The sequence below is a fragment of the Rhipicephalus sanguineus genome, chromosome 10, assembly GCF_013339695.2.
Source record: "Rhipicephalus sanguineus isolate Rsan-2018 chromosome 10, BIME_Rsan_1.4, whole genome shotgun sequence".
Lineage (NCBI taxonomy): Eukaryota > Metazoa > Arthropoda > Arachnida > Ixodida > Ixodidae > Rhipicephalus > Rhipicephalus sanguineus.
In genome coordinates this window covers 66,185,616-66,211,414 of record NC_051185.1, presented here as the reverse complement: position 1 = coordinate 66,211,414, position 25,799 = coordinate 66,185,616, and the positions used below count along the sequence as shown (strand labels likewise).

At 42.3% G+C, this 25,799-nt stretch overlaps 1 protein-coding gene across 1 annotated transcript; it reads left to right on the top strand.

Moving 5' to 3' along the window:
* Positions 1-9: 9 nt before the first annotated feature.
* Positions 10-22,018, top strand: LOC119372046 (trifunctional enzyme subunit beta, mitochondrial). The gene is made up of 14 exons (XM_037642485.2): positions 10-155; positions 6,998-7,054; positions 8,578-8,701; positions 10,214-10,245; positions 10,349-10,416; positions 10,768-10,855; positions 12,193-12,380; positions 13,553-13,733; positions 14,567-14,691; positions 16,768-16,895; positions 17,247-17,334; positions 18,551-18,625; positions 19,411-19,575; positions 21,870-22,018. The coding sequence occupies exons 1-14, from the start codon at positions 98-100 to the stop codon at positions 21,906-21,908; spliced, it is 1,416 nt and encodes a 471-aa protein (XP_037498413.1). The 5' UTR covers positions 10-97; the 3' UTR covers positions 21,909-22,018.
* Positions 22,019-25,799: the final 3,781 nt, after the last annotated feature.

The window sequence follows — 25,799 nt, the reverse complement described above, 5'->3', positions numbered from 1 at the left end:
GTGCGATAACAGCGTTATCGACACGCGGATGAGTTAGAAAAGGGTGTTTTGGGGCGTCGCCCATGTCGCGTTTTCTGGGGTCTCGTCCACAGCAATCATGGCGTTCGTGTCGGCTCGCATCGGTGTGTCTTCGACGCTCAAACGAGCCAAATTCTGTGAGTACAGCGATTTAGCCATTACTGTTCAGTTTGCGATCAGTCTTGAATTCGAACTTTTCAAGCTTATTGTTGTCCTTCGCTGTCATGCTTCGTTTATTCTCTTTCAGTTTTATTTTCAGCTGCGGTCCGTGTTCGCCTTCAGAACGAGTCGAAGGAAAAACGATGTTTTCCTGGTTTTCGTATTTCGCGTTTTTACCCCAATATTGCACCTCCCTGAACCGGTTGCCGATAATTAGATGATGCATTATTGCCGCAACTTGAATGTTTCCTGTAAGCGTTGAGTATTGCTTTCGTAGATTGCGGTTGTACACAACTCCGTGCAAGATCTTGCAGTCGCACTTCGATCGAAGTTCATGCGATTGCGTGTAGAAGTTCATCTAGTTTCGCTTCATTCAGAACGGTCCCTCCTTACTTGAAAATTGCAATGCCTCGCTTATGAACAACCCTAGTCTAAAGAATAAATCTGCCGGCTCGTTGCTATTTGTTGAGCGTACTTTTTTCGTTCGTGTAAAACTACTATGTTTTTATGTTTCTATATTTTTTTTTACACAGCAGTGCAACGCTGCATTAAAAGAGTTTCAATGAAGGAAACACAAATGAAAAATCGGTAAACTAATGTTTGCACAGTAATAAAATTCAAGATGTGTAAGATCTTATGATCTTATCGAAGGTCAACATGTCACCAGCACGCTTGGTCTCCTGCGTCTGTTCGTATCTTAAAGTTTATTCGTGTGAACTACTCCTTTCTTTATCCTCTCCAAACAATCGCTTTGCGAGCTTCGGTGCGACACGGGACAACTCACCCAATCTCCTGCTTGTACTATCGAACCCGGATCTGTGTTAATCAGTGCTTGCCTATTGACTTTTTACCAAGTGTCATCCGGTTCAGATAGGCTACACGCGTACAGCGTATCGATAGGACGTACTACAACCCCTATCAGTGCATTCGCACTTTCAACCTCCGAATGCCGCCATTGTAGTTACATGTTCTAGAATTTGCTTTGTTTTATCTTTTGCTGAACTGGTGATATCAATGTCAAAATCTGACAGCGAACGTTCTCCTCATTACTCTTTTTATTTCGAAGCCGTATATTAATCGTTGGTGGGATTTTTTCGTGTCCATCGACAGGAAACTCCCAGAAACATAATAAATTTCCTGGCGGGGCTGTATTAGAAACCGGGCCCCGCACGCTTCAAAGGAGAGCGACCTGACCACAGGGCTACACATGCACACTTGCATATGGAGCATATGAATGTGTTGTACCCGCAGTGCAAAACGAATGTAAAAAGAGAACGCTTTCTCTGAAGGCTTCGTCGACTTTCATGGTAGTGGTATCAAAGTCCTCGGCAGGGCAAGATGTAAAGTCAACATGCAGAATCGTACACGTCAGGAAAATTTACGTCTTTGTGAAAATTTGATGCCAAAAACGCAGCCCAACACCAATCCAGGCCATACGCGTGCGCACAGGGGGGCAGGGGGGGTGGCCGCCCCCCCTAATCACCTAAGGGGGGGGGCGCAAAATCTGCCTCGTACATTGACCCTTCTAGTCACCTAAGAGGGGAGGGGGGGGCGCAAAATCTGCCCCATACATTGACTTAGAGACCCTTTGCCCCCCCTAATGGGGAACCCTGCACACGCCTATGATCCAGGCTACAGTAAACGAGTCGATGCCTTTGTTGAAAACTCTGTGTAACCTCCATCTGGTGTGCTGAACAGCTTTGCTGGTCATGCACCTTGACAGAGTGGAATATCTCCTCATTTTTTTCTCTTGTGCAACATTTACGGGTATCGTCATATTGCAAAAAAAAAAAAAAACATGTGGCGAATTGTTCTGTGAGAAACTGTGGTAGGTAGAACTGGAGCACAATAGAACACAACCAAGGTACGATGGAGGTTTTAATGTCTTGTTTTGCATCGGTAGCGTTCTTTTGCTCTCTCAGTTTCAGCTTTTTTTTTTTTCTTTTTTAATGCTTACCGAAAAGCGGTCCACAGACATCTAGGTATAATTCCTACAAAATGCTTCGCATTAAACTGAAATTATCAAGAATATAAAAATGGTGGTAAGCTGGCTTGTCGGTACGCACGCATAGTTTTTCAAACGGCGCAGGAACTGGACGCCTAGAATAGACCACACAACACAGCGCCTGTGTTGTGTGGTCACTTTTCTGGGCTGCTTGAAAAACTATCTTTCAAGAATAATTGTGTTCAATTGCATCAGTGAAGTCAGTGCAGTTTGTCTTGGTTGAGAATTCTGCTGCAGTGTTTCAAGTCAAACAGGTGCGCCTATCAACCAGTTCTGGATTATTATATTCAATATTTGATAGTGAAATGTTAAGTTTCAGAAAGGGAGGCCAGTAAATGTCATACTGTTAGATGTACCTCTCTTTTATAACGAGGTCATTGCTTTCAAGCTTGTTTTGCCAACTCTTCAGCCACCTGCTCATTCTCGATGTTTGCCTATTCCACGCATGTAGTCTCACGACATCTACTTGAACTGACATCGCTTCCTCTTGTTACAGTGATTGAGTACCTATGATGATGAGTTGGCATGTTTGTTGCCTGAATGCAGCAGCCGCATCATGACGGTGGTGGAAACAAAAAGACACTTGCATGCTTAGATTTAGGTACACAATCGAGAATCCCAAGCGATGTAAATTAATACATGGCCTGACACTGTGCTGTCCCTTATATCCTGTGTGTTGATCGATTTGCAACGTTAGCAACACCGCGCGCAAAAGTAAGTTGCCGAGCTTAAATTAGAAATAAGCAGCATGAACTACCGAAGCTATCTTTGTAAATTTACAGGGTCGTGTTATGGAGTACTTTTTTTTTAGTCAAATCTAGGGGTGTGCGAATGGTAAAATATCATGTCGAATCGAATCGAATAGTGCCGAATAGTGGCCAGAAATATTGAATACCATACTTACACGAAACAGGTACTGCCAGTTACAGCAAGACAAAAGGAAAAATCAGGGATGCTATGTTGTGCTGACTGCTTTATTACGCGCTTGTTCGTGAGGGGCTCTTTGTTTACAGCTTTTATGGCCGCACAAGCATGCATGTTGATAGAATAGCTGCCATTCCAGTCAGCAGTGCCACTCCTAACCTCCTAATGGCTAACGGAGGGGTTACGGTAGCTAGTTTTTCCTTCATGGTCGCTCAGTATGGCTTACCTGACAAAGGTAATGTTGTGCTTCATCGCCATGGGTGCTCTGGGCCCAAAAAGCGTCGGGCGCCCGTTTACAGCAGCCTTTTAACTGTGCACCGGAACCGCGGGAATTTCTGAACGATCGGTGTGGTGCGGCAGTGGTGACTTAACAGCATTAACAAATTTTCATGCGTGAAGCCAATCACCGAGGGTTTGCGGGCCAAGGTCGGGACGTTTTACGGCACTTACGGCATACGCTAACTATGCTAGAAGTCGGTGCCTTCGTTTCGCAAGCGAAGTTGTGAAGGGTTTGACAATTTTCTCATGTTTCAAACACATTGATGCATTCGTGTGTCTTCTTAGCGCGGAAATGACATAATCTCCTTTAGAATAAACATGATGCGCTCGCTAATGAAGCAGGATATCAATGAAAATTTAACGAAAGGCCTACTGTAACGACGTTAGCTTTAGCCACCCCACCGTAACAAAGTTGCACCATTGCAATTTGTCTAATTTTAGATATTCGTTCTGTCGAATTATTCGAAACTTAGAATAGTAGCTATTCGAAAATCTAGTCGAATTATTCGAGTAGGGATTGTTCAGTTCGAATTCGAAACTCGAAACCCCTAGTTATATCCTCTTGTGCCCCAGAACTACCAATGACAAAGTAATTCATCGATACAGAGGGTGTACTGCCTTGTGTACTTTTGACACACAACAAAAATTATACAGCATACTTTGCAATTTTTTTTTTATGAAGACCAGTACTAACTGTATTACAAGTGTTCCCATTGCCATGTGTGTTCTTTTTTTTATAAAAAGAACAAATTTTCAGTTTTGTTCATCAATTTGTTGTGGGGGTCGGGTGAATTGTGCGGCACGCAAGCAGGCATTGCATGCACAATTTGGTTAGCAGATGTGACGAAAGCCTCAGCCTGTCGTCCCTGGCATTTCTTTAGCAGATCAAGGGCAGTCACTGGCGATGCCTAATCTCGAAGGTCGTGCCAAGGAGTCGCACATTACCAAGTCGCGCGTTGCTTTGCAAAGAAGGTTGCACTACCTTGTTATTTCAACACATAACACTCAATCTTTTCCTACTAATCTTTTTTTTTTCAACAAGATCAGCAAACACTCGACAGACATTCATCGTAGGTGGGGTTTTTTTTTTAAGGAGTAGCAGATAAATTCAAGCTTAAAAAGACTTGCACTTTTTGTCAATCAACATTTTCTACTAGAGTTGTGAGTGCCTAAGCAGACATATCTACATGACACTTGGCATTTGTGATGAAAGTGCATACTGAGGAATGTAGAAGACACGTAATCCTAAAGGCCACGCCTAATAGTCAAACTATTAATGTTATGTATAGTTCCAATTGAAGGGGCCCTGCAACACTTTTTCAGCAGGGTCACAAAACGCTGCCGATCGGTAGTCGAGGCTCCCGAGAACATGCAAGCCAAACGTTATAGTGCAGCACGTGGCCTGGGATTTACAATAAATTCTCAAAGTCAGCAAAAAATCGCTTCCTCTTCTCTCGACACAAATGATGCTTACGGCGTCACTGACACAACTTCCACGCCATTGGCTGATCTGAACATGGCGCGCTCGGTAGTTACTGCGGCCGCTGCGGGAGGCCGTCACTTGCCAGAGCACGATCGCTCTGAAAGTACGTTGCGCGTGTTGGAAGAAAAAAAAGGAAAAGAATAAAATGTGCTCAAGGTCACGAGGCACACGTGACATGCCTTCTTCCCCCGTGCCACCCCTCCCTGCTTAGCTTCCAGCGCTTTCGTCAGGACAAGAGAAGAGAGACAGCAATTACAACATGCGACAGATCTTTGTAACTCCGGTCATGCTGGGCAGATTCTAAAAATTTTTGCAGTGGTCAATTCATGAGGAAATAAGCTCCTGTAATGAAGCCATTCCATGGCTACTTGGAAAAGGGTTGCAGGGCCCCTTTAAGCATCATGGTTACAAAATAGTGACACTTCTTGCAAGAAGTAATGGAGGCTTTTTTTTTTTTTCCGACATTCATTATTGACTTCCAAAACCTCTGCTTTTCTGACATATATGCTTCTATTTCAAGCTTAAAATTTATCGTAGAGGCTGCTTTATACCTACGATATTTGAAACATTTCACGCAGACAAAAATTTTTATTACAACTGGCCTTAAAACCCATGCTTTTATTTGAGTTGTAACTGTAGCTGGCCCTTTCTTGCCTAATGCTGACTGTTGTTGCCGTTATAAGTGCGTTCTTCTTACTCTGTAGATGTACCCGTAGCTATAGACTCGACAACGCCTAGTGGCTGCTACACCTTTGACAGCTGTCTGACCCTCGTTGGCATTTTGAGTTGTGATGTATTTGTGCTTGCCTGTCACCTTGTGTGTGTCGTATTGCATGCTGGGCGAGAGCACTGCAGAAGGCAGCTGCAACAGAGGACGTTCTTGTGTCTAGGTGACGGGTTAGAAGATAAACTCTGTACATTGGACACCGCTGTAGTTTGAATCGTTTGTAACTGTGGCTGGTATGTGCTCCCTTTTGCGAAAGAATAAAAAGTGGCTTTCTTGCGCATGTTTTCATGACCTGTATAGAAGTCTCTGAATACAAAAATATAGGTTTTTAAAAGAAATTTTAATTTATCATCAGTAGTTTTTAATTTGATTAGTAGTCGGTACTATATATATATATATATATATATATATATATATATATATATATATATATATATATATATATATATATATCTTTTTTTTTTCACTATTTATAATGCTCGTTCATTTCAGACCTATTATTTACTTTTAGTTGCCTTTATCGAAAATAGGCATTTTCTTGCATGTTAAAACTTGCAAGCATGATTCTTCATTGTATAATTAACACTTCTTTAATGATTTGTGTAAGTGTGTGATGTCCTAGAACTTACATTTAGTCCTTGTGGTATAGTGATTTCCTGACATGTTAGAGCTTCTGTACATTTATTGGATAATTATAAACAATGCAAAATCACAATTACAAATAAAAAATTGCAATTTTTTGTAATTAAACTAGGTTTCTGTAACTGCATGCTCTCTACACCTATTAATGCTTTTTTGAAGCTCTCTTTACAGAGTGCCCATTCTTTGGACCTGTGAAGTGTTTTGATTAAATAAAGAATGCAAAAGAATATAATACAAATTAAATGGGCTTTTTTTTTTTTTTTTTTCGTTGGGAACTTGGTGCAAGATAAGAGAGACTGATTGTGGCACGAGTTTCAAAGCTATTGGGAGGAGGGCTGAAGAAGAACGTATGAACAAAACATCAGGACGCATTAATAATGTGCCAAAAGCATGATATGTTTATGAGGCATGCCCTTGTGAAGGGCTCCGGAAATTCCTACCATCTGGCATTCTTGAACGTGCCCGGACATCACACAGTATACGGGCCACTAGAATCTAGCCTTCCTCGAAATTCGACCGCCACGACTGGTGTCGAACCCTTGACCTTCGAGTCGGCAGCCAAGCACCGCAACCACTGCACCACCAACGCGAACCATCAGGACACGTTCGAACAGAAAAAAGAGCAGTGCTGGATATTAAAGATTCATATTATTATTTGACAAGACAATTTTATAATTAACACTGGTTACTACCCTTGCCTGCATTGCCGTGAATTTCGGAAGCATCACGGCATTTTTTTTTTTTTTTTGTATTTATTCAGGTAGCCCAGCTGCCTTGTCCGGTGCCATCTCGAACAGCCACTATGCGACAGCCACCAGTAAGTTACGTAGTGTGCACTTACCGACCTGTGTTATTCCATTTTGTAATACCGACTGATATCTGCTCTGTACAGTTACAGTACTCGCGGATTGAAACGCGAAAATTCATTGCTAAGTAATGCACATGCTTTTGTTTCCAGCATCCGCACTTCGCTTCATATCAGTGTAATTTTGACTCTAACACTTGCATTGGAACCAGCACTACCTTTTGGCAGCCAGATTTGCACAAGATTATGCGGTTATCGCTAGCAATTGCTCATAGCAGTCGTGATACTAAAAAGCGATGTCGCGTTTCAATTTGTGTGTACCGTACATTTCAATATAAGTCAACAGGAAACCATATTCACACATCTTAGAATGAATTTCATTGTAGCTTCTTGCCACAATTTTACTATGTAAAAAAAAGTGCCATCTGAAAGCTCTTGTTTTTTTCATATTATTTTTAATGCCATAGGTTAGTCTTATCGCTCTAGTAATATGTTTTTCTTCTCTTCATGAAAAGCTTTTTAAGCTTTTAAAAGCAACCTAAATGTCTAACTACTACTTCATGTGTAAATATTTATGTAACTACATTTTTTTTCCCCTTATTGGTTATGCTGTATTATTGTTGGATGTTGCAGATAATAAAGTGAACATGAGTTTTAAAACCTCAGTGGGACCTTCAGTGACCTATATGAAACATGTCTTCTTGCGAATTACGAATAAGCTCTTTGTAACTGAATTTTTTGTTACTGTGACTCTTCTACATACTCCAACTTTTAGGCCACATTACTGCTGGGGTAGCAGTGCAAATTTCCCTTTTCATATTCCTACTTTTATTTCTAAGTATTGTCATAATTGTTTCTGTTATAGACGTGAGCTTTTAGGGGGGCACAAGAACCCTACGTAGTGGATTATTTGCTCAAAACTTTCATTAAGCATGCTATACTGTAGAGCACCTCATCTGCTGCGACATCATTTATTCTTCGTATTTTTTAACCAGCTGAAGTTCAGTAAGATATGGCGAACTGCACTTTATTGTATGAACACACATAATTTATTGCAATGCCACATGCATTGTTGTGGCATTCATAAACGTAATTGCCAGCCTCTGTATAAACTGTTCAGATGTCTTGGCTTCGCACCTTGGTAATGCCCTGTGTCAGCTGCTTTCAACTGCAACTCTGCATTTTGTAACCGAAAAGCTTGAGGTAATGTCAGTTAATTCAAACCTCTCCTTATGAAGCAGCCGCAAAATGCATTAAAGATGTAGCAGGCCAGTTACAGTTTGAATATCTGGTTGAATTTCTGACCTGAATTTTTCATCGCTGCAAGTACTGAACTCAATTTATAACTGTGACTTAGTTCCTAAATTCAACTGTCACTCACTATTTGTAGTTTCCTTGACAAGGAAGTGCCTGACAAGGAAGTGCCTGGTGTCGTGTGTCCTTTATCTTTTTGTTCTGCACTGCGTCTGTGTGTCTTTGTTCACTCAGTGCACCTTTGAAGGTGAAAAACTCTCGTGTTCTTTCTTCATCTGTAGCCTCAAAGCCAAGCTCGGGCCAGAGAAACATCGTCCTCGTGGAAGGCGTGCGAACACCATTCCTTGTCTCCGGAACCAAGTACAACAACCTGATGCCCCATGACCTTCAGAGAGCTGCTTTCCTGTGAGTATTTTTCCTCTTCACAAAGGTGATTAAGCTTGAGACATCATTCAAAGGAGGTGGGGGGGCTCAAAGCATTTGTGGTGGTGTGAATGTTAGTTGGCTTTCCTGTTTAGTCAGGTACAACCTAATCAAATAGGGTCAGCTCCGTGCGCAGCCATCACTCCCCATCCCACAGAGAATCAGCATAAATGCTCCATCCAATAGTCATGACAGATAGTTGACTTTCCCATACAGACAGACATTTGTGGCGCTGGTTTTAGGTTGGAAACTTGAACGTTCTCATAAATTTCGTCAGGGATTCTGACATCGCTGCACAGCCAAACGTAATGTTTTATTTAGTAGTGACAAACCTTTAAACTATTGAAGTGCCTAGTTAGTTACATTAGCCGAGAAAAGGTACTTATGGTTCAAGCGGAAACCGGCAAGCACGGCTGTCGTTCATTGGTGAATGGCAAGGGTGCAGTGGTTTTGTGGGCGGAGCCTACATTTTTGCTTAGGTTGTAACCAAGTATAGCATGAAATTTTGCATCTCATTGACTTCTTGTTAACAGTGCACTATGCCTGCGTATGGCAAGGCAGTGAAACATAATAAGACAGGCAGAAAAGCAAGTAGACTATTATTGCTACTGCATGTGATTTAGTAGGAAAACCTACAACAGTGATTCAGGAATAGAAAATGGGTCCTTCTGGGAACGTGATTTCCAGGATTACTGTATTAGTGACTGCTAAGATCAGATAAGTGTTCATGGTTAACACACTGTAGGCGTCTAGGTGAAGGTGCAATGCGTCGGGTTGCTGCGTTTATTGACGTGTACCTTGAGTCTCTGGATTAGTAAAATGGAAGCTGAATATCGTAAAAATGGGGGTGCATGTCATAATTTATCTCATTAGACAGGTGCCGCTTTCATGTGCATGTTGTGTGTAAAGCTGTCAAAACGTCACGATAAGTATTTAGTTAAGCTGACAAATTTTAGGATGAAAATTGATGAGAATCAAAAATGCTAAAACTAAGAACACCATGTTTACAAACTCTCTGCGACAACTTAGAAACAGGTACCAAGACTGCAGAGAGCTGTGCAGTCATTAATTTGGTTTCTGGGTGTTTAATTGTATAGGTTTGTGTGCATCTGTATGTCAACGGGAAATTTTCATTTAGGTCTCACCTTCAGAACAATAATGTCTGCATGCTGGCAGCAGCAAGACCTTTAGTAGTTTTTAAGGTGCAGAAAAGTATTGAGTGGTTTGACAGAGGAAGGGGAAGCAACAACTACGGTTCTACATTACAGCAGGTTATAGTTCTGCCAATGCATTATTGCTTGGAATTTCAGGGGGGGGGGGGGGAGGTCAGAGATTATGCTACTTTTTATTGAAAACTGCACTACATCAAACTTACAGGCAGTTATGTTTCTCATGTTCAGTACAAACAGGTTGGACTTTATGACATCGGCAGCTTTGGAGTCACACTATATTATACACGTTGTGTTTTGCTTGATTTGTGCCATTTGTTTGCAGGAATCTGCTGAGGAAGACTGGCATTCCCAAAGGTGGGCAAGCTACAATTCCCTTATTGCCGAATTTTCCGTTACTTTTGGTCTATGTCAAGAGCAGTTGTTTCAATCTTTGCGTTTTGTTTCGTTTTGTGTGCAGAATCGATTCAGTACATTGTTTCGGGAAGCGTAATCGCCGAGCCCACAACGTGCAATGTTGCCAGGGAGGCAAGTTTCCTTTGTTTCTTTCCTGTTGATTGAGACACCTTATTTATTGTATTTTGTTACTGCAGTTTGTGTTCTTACTTATTTTTAAATTTATTACTCATATAGAAATCTTGCCTTACTTGTTGTTTTGTGTTGAGAGATTACTTAGTTGCAGAGGCAGTGCTACTTGTGCATAGTAAGGCAAACTCAGTCTGCGTACATTTTTGCCAGCATTGTTTTTAATTAGTCTAAAGACTCTGTCGTGAGCTCTTGATGTGGTTAAAGTTATTAGTGAAGCAGGAGCACAGTGCTAAAACTTTTGAATATTCCACCAGACTTGGTGAGTGGGTCTTAAAAATGCGCATTTTCCAGGCTGCGCTGTGTGCCGGATTTTCGGACCGAACTCCATGCCACACAGTCACCATGGCGTGCATCTCTTCTAACCAGGCAATCACTTCAGGTGAGGCAGGTCACTCAATCAATCGACATTTATTTCACCAGAAAAATATGGTGAAATGAACTTTAGTGACCAGGCTGTGTTTCGTATGTTTCTGAAGATGTGACCATCCTTGTTACGGGATGCGCATGCCAGTTTGTGCTGATAGGGCTTTGTATGGCCCTTTGTTAAGTTGAGCCCAGAATAAGTCGTATTTTGAAACTGGTTATAGCTCGTTTTTGACACAGAAGCCTCATTCATCTCTTTGACAGTCGTAGTTCATCGAATAATTTCATATTAATATCATTTTCCTATGGTCGTGATGATGTGTTTTGTTTTATTGAAAAGTAGGATCTTCTTACAATTGAACCACTGTACATTGCCGAAACATTTGAAGCCTGCAAAGGAGATCAGTGTTCAGAGGTAGTCATGCAAGCACTAATTTTTATTATTTGCATCGCTGGGACCTGTTGTCCATCTTTAGCTTGGAAACTGTTTTTATAATTTTTAGTTAATTAGTTGTGGAAGCCTGCATGGTGGAGGAATATTAACAAAAGGGGAAAAAGTTGTCACCTACTAAAGATTGTTTTTTGAACAGGATAAGGCATTATTATTCACACGCTACGTAGTTCAGTGCATTATAAGATATGCAACAATTGTGTAATGATTACAAACGCACACAGTTCACCGGCCTCCTTCATTAGGGCAGTCGGTGAACAAGCAGCTGTATTTAGGGTGTGGTTTGCAGAAACCGCGGCCACCCTCGTAAGCTGCGTGTGCAACAGCAAAGTTGCGAACGGTGCTTTCAACGCATCGACGGAGCTATCCAGGACTTCAGAACCTCAAGTACAGGTTCTGGTGGTAGTATGCCGCTCCTACATCCCGTCTCTGTGGAACAAACATTTGTTTAAAGAAGTTTGTAACTCACAGTTTGAATTTGTTCATCACTTTCATTTCTTTAGTGTGCAACTGTTGTACTGAAACAGCTGCTGTAGGTTTTTCGGCTTACTCAAAACGGCCGTCTTTGGCAGTCAACGTCATGAAATGCTTGTGGCGAAAAATGACCATGATGCCATAAATGCATCATTTGTAATGTACTTAACATTCGCAAGAAAATGGATTACGAACTTGATCAACATACCATTCTCGTAACGCTTCCTTCGAGAAAATTTTCCTAATCAGTTGCCTATGCATCTCGGTTTCTTGTTCGGATAAATTTCACCTGTTTGAGTAGTGCCACTCAAGGATAGAAGAACATTGGGTGTAAAACTAAATGTCCAGTAGCGTTTTTCGTGTGCAGCTTGACAGAGATGCTGTGTGGTGATCGCACACGGTACTAAACAGCAGCTCGTCATGTGCAGTGATGGGGCTGATTGCGTCCGGCGCCATCGACGTGGGCATGGCGGGAGGAGTGGAGTTCCTCTCGGACGTTCCCATCCGACTGAGCCGGAAACTGCGCAAGCTGCTCCTGTCGGCCAACAAGGCCAAGACTCCCCTGCAGAAGCTGGCACTCCTGGCCAAGTTCCGGCCAAGCATGCTGGTGCCAGAGGTGAGGATGGGGAACCTTTAAAGGGGCCATGACACCCAATTTTCTATATAATCTGTGTTCCGTGGGTTAATCCTTGTGCATTCGGAAATAAGCTGGCCAAATTATTGTGCATTTGGTCCAGCACTTAATTTGTACTTGAATATTTTTATAAGCACGCGAACAGCCTGAGAGCAGGGCAACACTGGCGCACTCGCGAGTTGTGACGTAACAAGCAGCTTGCCGTGCGAGCATCTGCATTCCGGCGAACGATATTGCTCTGTGTTCAGCTGCGCATGAAATCGAGATATTTTAGCTTTCTTCAGCTTGGCACTGAAACTGAACGGCTTGCAGTGGCTGAAACTTTTGTAGAAGACGAAGGCTCCGCTCCATGCTGCACATGACGTCACACTCGCCATGGCAAAATGGCAGTCGCTGGCGGGGGGCAAGGTTTATATATAGCTGGCGACTTCTAGGGCTTGTTTTGCACTGAAATATTCTTTTACAGTCCACTTTTTATATATCTACTATAGGCATAATAGACTCTCTGCTTCTATTTTCTGAAAACCACCAATAGTTGGGTGACCATGTCATGGCCTCTTTAATGTGCGTGTAAGCATTGGGGATGCCATCGTGCAGTGATGCCTCTTCCACTGCTAATGCATCTTATGCTCTTCTTGCTAGCCCATTCGTCAGTATGATGGGCAGACCATAACTCTGACCAATAAGCAAGCGTGACGAGCATAAACGGAATCAGCATTGCAAAAGGCATCACTGCATTATAGCACCCTAGGAAAGCCAAAGTGTAACGTGTGCGATGTGAAATGAACTATTTCTGCGTGGCTTGTTTACCGTATTCACTCGCATGATACCAGCGCTGTTGGCTAATGTTCACTACACAGTAGCTTAGCATTGTGCATAAGGCATTGTGCAGCTATGCAGGATGGTGTGGGTTATATTCCCGGCCACGACAGCTACACGCTGATGGGGATTAAGTGCATAAATGCGCACATTTTTCACACTGAATCATCAGTTTAAACAACGTAAAATTTAGTCGCATTAGCCTCGTATGCTCGTAGCATGCTGCCACTTCCCTTCTCAGTTTACAGGGAGCAGCGTCCACAACATTATTTGGAAAGCGACCACAGATGACTGGTAAATGGAGTGCTTGTGCTTTTGTATTGTGCCGTGTGCAGCTCCCTTCGGTTTCCGAGTTCACCACCAAGGAGGTGATGGGTCATTCGGGCGACCGGCTGGCCGCTGCGTTCGGCGTGAGCCGTCAAGAACAGGATGAGTACGCCCTGCGGTCTCACACCCTGGCCGACAAGGCCTCCAAGCAGGGACTGCTGTCCGACATCATGCCCGTGTCAGTGCCAGGTAAACTGTACTCGCATTAAAGCAGCGTTGATGCAATTTGCAGCTACTAGGGGTGTGCGAATAGTGAATTTTTGAACCGAGTCGAATACGAATCGAATAGTGATGACACCGAATCGAATACGAATACAAACCGATTACTGTTCGAATAGTTTTCGAATAGCAAATAGCGAATAGTTTTCGAATTTTCGAAACAGCCCAAGAATTCCACGTCATTTTATTTGAAACAAGTATTCACAAGCTTTAACCAAGGAACACACAATTACTTTTAGCGGACAGAAAAATACCACAATAATGTAAAGTGAGGCAAGCTCGTATACAGTAGCAACTAGAGTGGTAGGAATATCTTGTAACTCCAGGTGGAAGTACAGCAGTGACTACAGTATTCAAGGTCGCACTTTGTGAACAGCTTTTAAAGAAACTGATGTATAAATATTGAACACTATTCATGACTCAACATCATGAATGTCATGATGAAGATAATGGGTTGTTGACTCTGTCGCTTTTGGCAACACTGGAGTTTTAAGCAACAGCGGCTTCATCCTGTATTCAATATAGGTAATGCCGTAAAACCTTGGGCTGCATGCATGTTGCTAATGCTATGACTAAAACAAGAAACGTTACCCCTCTATGTTCTAATATTTTGTTTCTTTAAGCATTTTTTCGTTCGGGCTTATTATTTGAATAGTGGAAAAATATTTGGTATTTCTAATATGCACTATTTGATTCGAGTACCGGATCGATAGCGCATATCGAGAGTGCATGAGCACATGAGAGCGCATTTCAAAGCTATGTTGCTGTCAACAGCTCCGAACACTGCTGTGCTCTCTTACCAGGGGAGTCCGCACCCATAGCCGCGGACAACGGGATCAGGGTGTCGACGTTGGACCAGATGGCTAAGCTGAAGCCCGCTTTCATCAAGCCCCATGGGACTGTCACTGCTGCCAACTCCTCGTTTCTGGTGCGCAGTGGAAGCTCCATAGCCTCCCAGCGTGGAGATTTTTGTCATGTGTTGTAGCTACTAGTTTCTGTAATTGAATGTCTTTATTCTATGCTGCACAGGCAGTGCTAGCAGTGTAACAACAATTGGTTTGAGAAATCGTAAATGTTGTAAAAAAATAATACTTTCGATGTCTTTGATTATTACATGCTTGTCGTGATAGGTAGGGCATTGGAGACTTAACGTTCATGACATAGTTCAATATTCTAAAAAAAGAGTCATGCAGAAGTGAAACTTTGATATCAGCCAGAAGTTATGGACAACATGACAAAAGAACATCATATACACAAAATGCGTGGCGGTACTAATAAGCTTCTTTTTTTTTTCTTCTTTATGCTAAATTAATAACAATTTTGTTCATATTGCTGAGTATTATGAGTAGAGCTGTGCGAATAGCAAAATTTTGGGTGCGAAGCAAATTCGAATATTTAAATGTGAGTGCGAATCGAATATTTTTTTAATATTTCTCGAATATTTTTCTAATACTTCGAAGCGAAATTGCAGAAAAAAAAAGTTGGAGAGGATTCCTAAGCATATTCTTATGAGATAAACTTTACACTTTACTTACACTTTACACGTGATAGGCAAAGATGCCATTTCTTCAGCCTCTCCTCCTCTCTCAACTTCTGTGGAAGCCCAACTGATGTGGCGGACAAGGGTGTGCTCCTTTCAAGTCCGGAGTTCCAAATCTGCCTCGTAGACGTCGATATATAAGAACATCTGAAATTTTGGATGCTAAAAAGCTTCGTCTTCCGATTTTTCGGACTTCCTGCCCAAATTTCAGGTCCAAAACAGCATTAATTGTGCCCCAACCTCATCCATATCTTTCATCTCCATGTTGGAACCGGCATTTTCTTGAGTTAATACATTTGCGACCGTAGCAGAGCTTGAAAAGCAGCTTTGCCGCAATACCGGAGTGTGATGAGGTGAAGCATATTGAAAATCTAGGGACCACTTCTAATCGAACGTTGCTTAACAAAATTCGACCGTAGCAGAGCTTGAAAGGCAGCTTTGCTGCAATACCGGGGTGTGATAAGGCGAAGCATATTGAAAATCTAGGGACCACTTTCAATCAGATGTTAACTGTGTCTTGGCAAAGTTCGACCGTAACGGAGCTTGAAAGGCAGCTTTGCCGCAATATGAGAGTGTAATGAGGTGAAGCATATTGAAAATCTGAAGGGGTCACTTTCAATCGGACGTTGACTGTATTTGTTTTTGGGAAGTTCGAATAGTAAAATTCCAGTGCAAATCGAATCGAATAGCAAACACTATTCGAAAAATATTCTAAATTTCGAATGTTCGCACAGCCCTACTTTTAATCTGACGTTGACTGTCTTGACAAAGTTCGACCGTAACGGAGCTTGAAAGGCAGCTTTGCTGCAATATGAGAGTGCAATGAGGTGAAGCATATTGAAAATCTGAAGGGGTCACTTTCAATCGGACGTTGACTGTATTTGTTTTTGGGAAGTTCGAATAGTTCGAATAGTAAAATTCCAGCGCGAATCGAATCGAATAGCAAACACTATTCGAAAAATATTCGAAATTTTGAATATTCGCACACACCTATTATGAGTCATTTTGCTTAATTTAGTGTTGTTCATAATACTCTGCAGTTGGCTGGAATAAGTTTTTTTTTTTTGCTTTTTCCAGTGAAGCTGGCTTCACCCTCCTGGTGTCAGTTGTAATTTCTAGCAGCTACTCTTAAATAACATGCTTCTGTAGCTGCTCTTTCCTGGAATTCATGCTTATTTTAACAAAATCCTTCTGCATGACAATGACTCTTGAAAACATGTCTTCGAGTAAAGTTGTTCTAGTGAAGGAGCCACTAGCCTGAGCACTCCAAAGTACTTTCAACTGCTGCAGTTAACGCAGTGTGTTGTAATTTGTTCGACACATGAGCAGTGCTGAGAGAACAGGATTGAAGTCTTTAACTCTACCTGCAGATTCGCCCTGCATTTTTTGTTGTAGTATAAAGGTGTGCAGTGCTACTACGTTTGGTAATTTATTAAAGGCAATTTTTGTGTTGTGCACTCGCAGACAGATGGTGCTTCCGCAGCATTGATCATGTCTGAAGAGAAGGCACTGGCCATGGGATTCAAGCCCAAGGCCTACCTCCGCAGTTTCGTCTATGTAGCTCAAGATCCCAAAGACCAGTTGCTCCTCGGGTGAGTTCGCTGAGACGTGGACAGCCCCCCTCCCGTCAGATTTTTTAATGTCCTAGACACGAGACCAAGTTATAAATGTAAACACTTGCCACATACTGTAGGCCTTTCTATTACATGTAATAACAAGGCTAGTCGAAGTGCTTTGTCAAATTGAGCAGCTCTTAAAGCCAAGCGTCTGTTTGAAAATGCACAATTAGACAAAAACCTCGTTTTTTTCTGGAAAGACAGACATTCCTGTACAACCAAAATAAAGGAAGCCGCAGTAGTTAAAAAAACAAAAGAAAGAAAATATCAGAATTGAACAGTGCCTCAAGAAGTTTTCAAAGCGCATTTTTTTGCTTTTTGTTCCAGCCCAGCGTACGCAACACCAACCGTGCTAGCCAAACAGGGACTTCAAATGTCAGACATCGATGTTTTTGAGTACCACGAGGCCTTTGCAGTGAGTGGTGCCAAAATTTATACACGTTTGCTTGAAGGGACTCTAGAGGCAAATATCAAGTCCAGATGGATGGTTGATATAGTGTTCCAGAAACCTTATAGTGGTTGTTTCGTGCCAAGGAGATGCTTAGATTGAAAGAAAATCGTTCTTTAGTGCTTCGCATACCGTTGGCACATTTCAAGCCACCCGCCTCCGAGAACAGGCTCATGACATAGCATTGGCCCAACATCCAGCAATGCGGCGCACAGCCAGCACAGCCCGGCTGTGTTGTTCTCAATGGTAGTATCAAGAAGCGTTTTTTTCCCATTAATCAAGCTGAAATGCGCAAGTTGCATTTTATTCCGTCTTGAAATGCACCAAGATTTTCTTTTTTATCATGGGTATTTCGAGTACTTGTGTTCAGTTGTACTGAGGGTCTACAACATTTTCAGAATGTCGCAGTGATGGCACAAATCGTGTTCCGCATTAACCTTAATTTCTCTATTACTAAAGCACTTCTGTGCATAATATGGACATTTTAGTAGGGGTGGGCAAATAGAAAATTTGAGGTTTGAAGCGAACTTGAAGAGAATAGTGATTTGGTCAAATAATTTCGAATGAAAATATGTAAAAGAAATGTGAGCATTTTTGTCATGATCCAACCTACTTTCACAATATTTTTAAGATTAGAACAAGGCTTGTATGAATGTCACTTTTTTTTGTTCGAAGGAAAGTGGTAGCAACTTTGAATAGCACTAGGGTTGCAAGTTACAAGCGGTGATATATGTTGCGCTTTAAAATTTGCTATACTTAGTGCATATAAACCCAAGTAACACGCTTTTAAACTTAGAAAAAGAAAAGATAATGAGGTGCAGGTAAATATGTACACTTAAACCTGAAGTGTGGCATCGCGGCAATGTGGATTTCTCCTGGGTAGGCGGTTTCATGGCACAGCAACCTCCCGCTCCAGTGAAACCACCTTTTCAGTGGGGTTAAATGCGGTAAAAAATCACATGTCTATTCGTTCCTTTGAAATACCTCGAAGTTTTGGAAATTCGAATACTGGTAATATTTGTTAAAATATTCAAAGCGCTCAAATATTCTCACAAGCCTACACTTTAGACGTGCTCAAGCATTGACCTTTCACACTGGCATAAAATCTTATTTGCCTTCAACATCCCTTTAACATAACATTTCATGTAGTGGCTAAATGTTAATACTTCACCATATATTGCAGGGCCAAATCCTAGCAAACATGAAAGCCATGGACTCGGACTACTTTGGCAAGACGTACATGGGAAAGCCCGGAAAGGTGAGCATATCAGAACGACACCATGGCTCGCCGCAATGTCCGAGTCTGAGCATGTAGTAGTGGGTTCGATTGCTGGTCAACTTGTCTTATCTGTTTCTTTCATGTTGTACCCAAGATAACCACAATTTCCATCTTTTCTTTCACTGTACAGCCTAAAACTACGCGGCAGCAACTGCTATTTCTCACAGACAAGCAAATGTGTTCTTTAGAGTTTAACAAAGAAACAGATAAGCACTGCACACAAAATGCAAAGAATAAGCAGTCCAATCAGGTATTAGAGATGAATTGCCGTTTTTCTTATTATGCTGCGACGCCCCTTTTTTCAAAGTTAGTCACATCAACGTTCAGTCTGATGCGACTCAGCTGCTGCATTTCTTGCCCGCCCGGCTCACTCAGTTTCGATATCACCTGGAATAAGGGCTTGAATTTCGATTATTAATATAAAATTGCATGCGTGTTTTGGGATTTTTAAAAAATGGTTATGGGCCACAAGTTGTCACGCCCTGCAACTTTTCCATTCAAACAGCTGCCCTACAGTTAATAATTAAAGTGTTAATTAGTGAGTTCTTGTTAATTACTCATCTGAATGTAACTTTAGGTGTGGCAATGTTTTTCCACCTCGGCATGGAGTTTGTTTGCAGAGATGACAGGGCCTGTCTATCGTAGCATTTTTATAAAAAGTCTGTATTGTCTAAAAAAATACATCTTGTATATATCTTACAGCTACGCATACATTTCAGCAAACTGAACATTTGTTTTATTGACAAAATATTTTCAACAAACAGGTTGGCTGCCCACCGATGGAGAAACTGAACCTCTGGGGAGGGTCCTTGTCGTTGGGCCACCCATTTGGAGCCACTGGGATCCGCCTGGTGACCACAGTGGCAAACCGCCTGATCCATGAGAACAAGCAGTGGGGCCTGACAGCAGCCTGTGCAGCCGGTGGACACGTAAGCCTCCTCTTTTTCAATCATAAGGGCCGTTCCCATGCCAGTCCGTGCTGCGTAAATAGGTATATAAGATGTTGTGTGCTGATCAAAGTGCTGTGCTGGTTGCACCAAGAAAGAAATTCTAATACATAATGCATCAAATAATTCCTTTTCACGTTTATTGCGCTGTGCCTCATGGTTTAACCTCTACGCCGAGCCTACAGGCTCGATTGCTATAATTTCAAAACTCTGTGCAAATTGTTGAAGAAGCCAAGCCAAGTGGATTTTCGGTCTTCGAGCCGCTACTAATGGCATGTGCACCTTTGCTTGCAGAGAGTGTGGGGTGTAGTTGTATCTGCAGCGAAACTGGAATGCATATCTTCGTGATCGCAGCTGAGTGTTCAATAGGCTGGCGGCAACATTGAAGCGCACGCATTAACCGACTCCCGTGGGCTCTTCCATACGTGGTTTTGAATTGCAGTGGCTCCTTCACAGAATTAGGGGAAGTCCTTTATGCCAAAAACAACTTCCATCACTGATTTATGCGAGCTAGAGCACGCATAAGCGATCGACATTGTGCGTGCCAGTGTTTCACTCGAGAACTTGCAAGGACGCTTTCCGCAGGGTAGCACCACAAAGTGCTCCAATGAGCCCACAGTTAGATGGTGTGCGTAGACATCCCAAGCTTTATTTATAGATTCTGCAGCTTTTTCCTTTGTCTAAGCTGCTCACACCATTGGGGGCCGCTGGCAATAGGGCATATATGCCACCTGATGCTGTAGGTACAGTCAACAATTCACCTAAATTGTTTTTATTTCAGGTGCCATAACAATTGAAATACAAAATAGTTGGCACCAACTAAAAGACATTCTTTCACTTTTATTTTCACCAGTGCACATAATGTTAGCGCGATTTCAGCTTGCCTGCTTATGTGAAACCTAAAACATCCGTCAACCACACGTAATTAGCGATGTGAAATACTGCCCAGGAGTCATCACTTGCAAAAGCTCCCTTGCTTCATTATTCTTTAAGTTTCATTTGCACTTGATTGCGACGCTAACTCTGGCACCAATATGGCAACGTTCGCATGTGCTTCGTGGAGAGCTAAACATCAAGAGATCGAATAGCCATGCAGCAAGAACAAACATCAGGGAACAATGAATAAAGCATCACTACATGTAGAAGTCGTTAGTCGAATAAAAAAATTCATTCACCTCAACACGGGCATTGATCGCAAGTCTTCTTAGTTTGAGTCACTCATTGTTGCATTTGTGATTTGTAATTTTCAGTCCAGCTACTGCTGTTTTTAACTGGCCTTTAGCAATATTTATTACTTGCGAACATTTTGGGCGCCTTATTGTGGCTATTAGTGCAAGTGATCTTTCAGGGTGTTGTTTTTTCTTCCCTCCCCCCCATCAAGTAACAATCGTTTTCGGTTTTCGGCAAGTGTGGTTTCACATTCATGCGTCTGAACGGCATTTATGTTACTGCAATTTGGAAAATTGGTGCTCGTAACTTATTGTGCCTATGTATTGATACACTTGGTCTTTGTGCAATCGCTTTTTGGAATTGTTTACAATCATATTAAACTTTAGCATGCATAGCACCAAGAGATTTCTTGGACACAACTAATAAATTGACAAGTACTGCAGAATGGGCAAGTTGGTGCATTATGACATCGTATTGGTATAGCACAGCTCAGTTTGAGCATAAAGAAAAGAGGCTTCAGCGAAGAAGGAAACACAGGCAACAGGATGAGCGCTAATCCTGTTGCCTGTGTTTCCTTCTTCGCTGAAGCCTCTTTTCTTTATGCTCAAACTGAGCCGCGCTATACCAATACGATGTCATAATGCACCAACTTGCCCATTCTGCAGTACTTGTCGATTTCATTTCTAGTTCAACGGGCCCTTTTCCTGCTTCTCGTCAGAACCCTTATGCATTAGCGCTCATCCTGTTGCCTGTGTTTCCTTCTTCGCTGAAGCCTCTTTTCTTTATGCTCAAACTGAGCTGCGCTATACCAATACGATGTAATAAATTGAGCACCTCTGTCGTGCCATCCCCGTATCGACACGCACGCTTCAGTAGTGCATGGAGGGTTGGCAAATCTCCAGGAACGTGCAGCGCCTTTGGCTATTAAAGATAACAAAGCTAAATTGATGTAATGTCACACTCCATTCAATCAGCTATAATGAAACTTCAATCAAATGCATGCATGCACCGCACAAATCCTCCTTCATAACTAAAATGGTCACATATCTCAACCTCACATTGGTGTCGGCTGTGCTAACACGTCGTCCATCTCTTTCTCCTTGCAGGGTCATGCCATGATTATTGAGAGGTATCCGAACAAATGAGACAACAGCCTCCGAGAAGATACGTTCCTAAGAAACTTTTCTAGCTGTCGCTGAATAGTCTGCACTTTTTCACTTTTTTTTTTTATGTGAATAAACTTGTATATAATACTAATGTGATGTCTATTTCGATGGTGGGTTTCCTGTGGTGTTTTATTAGGGAAGTGCACAATTTTGCCATTTGACAGAAAAGCTTTATTTGGGGAAACTAAACACCGATGCGAATACGTCAGCATTGGCTTTGCGATCTTATGTTGTTAAGTACTGTTGACTCCTCGTGACGCCATGAGTACATATGGACTGCAATTAGACCTGCTCATTACAAGTTCTTTAAGGTCACCCAGACATCCAATGCTTCCATGAAGCTATGCATGACAGCTCTGGCATTTTGGCATTTCGCTGAGGAGTGTTCCTGTTACCTGCATTTCCTGAGAACTTGTTGATCAGCTTTCGACGTTAACCTTTAGTTTGCGTGTGCTAACAAGAAAAGCGAATGTAAAATGTCATAAATCAATGGAAGATAAGTATTATATGAGTCAGTGCCTAGATGTGCTTTTTCTAACCTCTGTGATGTTTCCCTTTCTTGTACGTCTTTGGTTGTGATACATAGCCGAAGTGTACAAGGTCTGCCTTAGCGTTTCTTACAGTCAAGTTAGCATACCTAAAGTAGATGCTTCCTTTTACTCTGCTTGTCCTGAGAGCACATTTTGTAATTATTTAAATAACAGGAAAATAACCTCTTAAAGCATAGTGTATCATTGATTAATGAGAACTAACAGACAATAACGCCTGTTAGTTCTCAATAATATTGTGTCTAACAAAGGAAAACGAGCCCTTAAAAGTCACTTTCTTTCCTTTGTATCATTGATGACACACATAGCACATCTTCTAATTTAATATAGAATCAACGCAAAGAAAATCTATGCACATTTTTCAGAAATCTGCACATTTTCTACCAATGAAAATTGAAGCAGCCTTAACTCTGGAAATAGTTTTTTTTTTTTTTTTTCAAGCCATTTTCCTCTTGAGATGCATATATATACGGTATACACACACCGGCAGATTGCCATGCAATGCTATAGATTTATAAATATGAAGTTCATCCAAGTATTTCCAGTAGTAATGTGCCTGTGGCTGCTGATAAAGACAACTCACTCAACTCGTTAGTGGCAAATAGATTTAAGGTCTGTAAAGCCTGACGTAATGAATACATCGTTATTTTGTTTACGTAGAATTGGAGAACACATATTTGTATATCCTTCAAACATAACTCTATTGCTTAGTCGTGAATGCCTGTGGCGAGAGACGTCTAGCATTTGAATAGGTGTCTACTCTGTATGAAAAGTGTGGTGTTTATCCATCCATTGCAAGAGAAGCACAACTACGTATTGCTATTGTCACGTGGTCGTGACGTCAACGAAGGCAGCAGTCAGCGTGTCGAAGGTTAAACTATTTGGCCAAACTTGTGGCCGGGAAACGGAAAGTCAAACTACAGCAGTACACACTGTACACTGATAGCAGCGAACAGAGCGTCGGCCGTCGATAAACTGATCATGGCTGGGACGCGTCGTGTTTTATACATCATGCATCGAACTTTCCAGCCTTATCACTGGTGGTTGCGCAAGCTCTGGAATAATCTTGACTATTCGTGTCATGTGCACAATCTTGACAAAATTATCTACTACAATCTGGAATGTTCCCAGACATTCTGGCGCAGCCCGTGCAAGACAGCGATCACACGTGCAACGGACCACTTACAAAAACATAGCAGAAGGAGCGCTCATGGCACTATAGTAAACAAGAAATCGGTCAGTGGCATTGCAGCCAGCAGCATAAGCCTGATCACCCACCATCTGTTATGACGTCTCAAAACTCAATAGAAAAAATGTGTGCAACTCTGAATCTCGTCTATTGGCTTCATGGTGGCAATTGTCAAAGACTTGCAAACTAATGCATGCTCTTGTCTTGATATCAGTCAGGGGCGGCGCCAGGATTTTTTGGCTGGGGAGGGCAGCCACGACAAGAGAGTCGCTTTAGGGGGGCAGGGAGGCGGGGAACTTACGCGTTACGTTATGACTATCTTTGATCATGGGAAGAGAGGCCGGGGGGGGGGGGGGGGGCACGCGAGAATTCTGGGGGGCAACTGCCCCCCATAGCCCCGCTATCAGTACAAGTCGGGTTGCTTGAATAGGAAAAAGAACAGAGCAGTCAAGAAATGTGACATATGGCTTATTTCATGACACCTGCAAACACATTAAAGTACTTGGAAGTTGGCACCCGCCCTGTCATCTTTGTAGGGTATTGGTACGGGCTCAGTATTTCATTTTGAAGTTGTGTACAGAGCAGAAAAAAGTGAGAGGGCAAAGAGCTGCTCGTCTTTGTCGGTTCTTTGTCCCCTCGTCTTTTTGTGCGCTGTACGCAAGTTCAAAACTGTAATCTTTTCCTGCTTATCTCTCCTTATTTCTCCTCCTATTCATTCAACTCTGAGTTGCACCGAAAACAAGACAAAATCATGCCATACCCACTCGCCTAATTTGCCCACTTGTGCAAGGATGGCAGTGCTGCTAGCATGCTAAGGACAACCATTCTGTGACAGATATTGCTTAGTAAATCACTTGGTTCACTCTTGATTCACACTTAATTCACTTGACTCACTTTAACATACGTTGATTCACACGTCACTTGATTCAAGGAGGCACGTACCCCTTCTGACAGTGCCGTTTTTACACTCGAATGCAACGAGAGACACTTTCAGTGTGTAGCGTTTGCAGTAGCTGTTACTACTGGGGCATACTTGACGGGTCTTCGTTTTCATTAACGTAGATTGTGAACGCCACACAGCATTCAAAGCTTCCTGATATTCCACATCTGCACCTGCAAGCTCCTCCTTTCAAGATTAGCATCTTTATTCGCGCTGCCCTTAGCTTGGTTATCACCGATGCTCACGACGTATTCTCGCTGTCCTTGTTGCCTACGTTGATTACTCTGCCCAAGGCAGCCGCACGCAGAGAAGATGCCATGTGTGTACCAACACAACTCGTCGCTCCAAGAGGAGGATAGACACGCGTTTTATATGCGCATACTATGATAATGCACTGTGTGTAGACCCGAGTTCCAAGGAATACTACACTCTGAAATACTACACTGAACTTAGAATAACAGAGAGCTGAGCTAGTTGGTAAGTATATTCATTCTAAAAAGACAGGGCGTGCAAACACGGACACAAGAAAGAAGCCAGGACACCACAAACGCCGACTAACAGCTGAAGAGACGCACAACGGCGGAGAAGAAAGAAGGCACGAAAACTTATCTGCGCATGCCCATGCAATAGGCGAACCTTTCAATCTGGCACGCGTGGGGGTCTACGTATCGACGGTTGGCTCACGCATGCGATACCACTATTCTCGATATGCCATGCCTCAATCATCAGGCGCGTTTCTTCATTTCTATGCCGGTACAACCAGGTACAACGCTGCGCATTAATCGAATTTTGGCGTGCACTTACACTCTCGACAATGTAAAGATAGATTAGAAGGTGAGCCTCCGGTTAGCGATCTCTTATGTTCCAACAGTCTCTGGTTAATGCAGCGGCCCGTCTGTCCTACGTAGAAGCGGCCGCAGCTGAAAGGGACCTCATAAACCACAATTGTACGACAATTAGTGAATTTGTTGGTGTGTTTTACGAAACAAATATCGATCCGCTTTTGTGTTTTACGAAACAAATATCGGTCCGCTTTTGTCTGATATTCCACATCTGCACCTGCAAGCTCCTCCTTTCAAGGTCCATTCTGAAACCTGGCGGCTAAGTTATATAGGTACCTGATATGAAAGCTTCGCTGCAAGGGGAAAAATAAACTAGGAAACTAACCAGCAAGTGTTAAAGTGTGCACAGTG

What these genes read in the sequence shown, in the direction of transcription:
- LOC119372046 (XM_037642485.2), top strand. Translation starts at nt 98, where the DNA reads ATGGCGTTCGTGTCGGCTCGCATCGGTGTGTCTTCGACGCTCAAACGA. An exon ending in CATGCCCGTGTCAGTGCCAG is followed by an intron (nt 13,734 to 14,566) that starts GTAAACTGTACT and finishes CTCTCTTACCAG; the next exon opens with GGGAGTCCGCACCCATAGCC. An exon ending in ACATGGGAAAGCCCGGAAAG is followed by an intron (nt 18,626 to 19,410) that starts GTGAGCATATCA and finishes TTCAACAAACAG; the next exon opens with GTTGGCTGCCCACCGATGGA.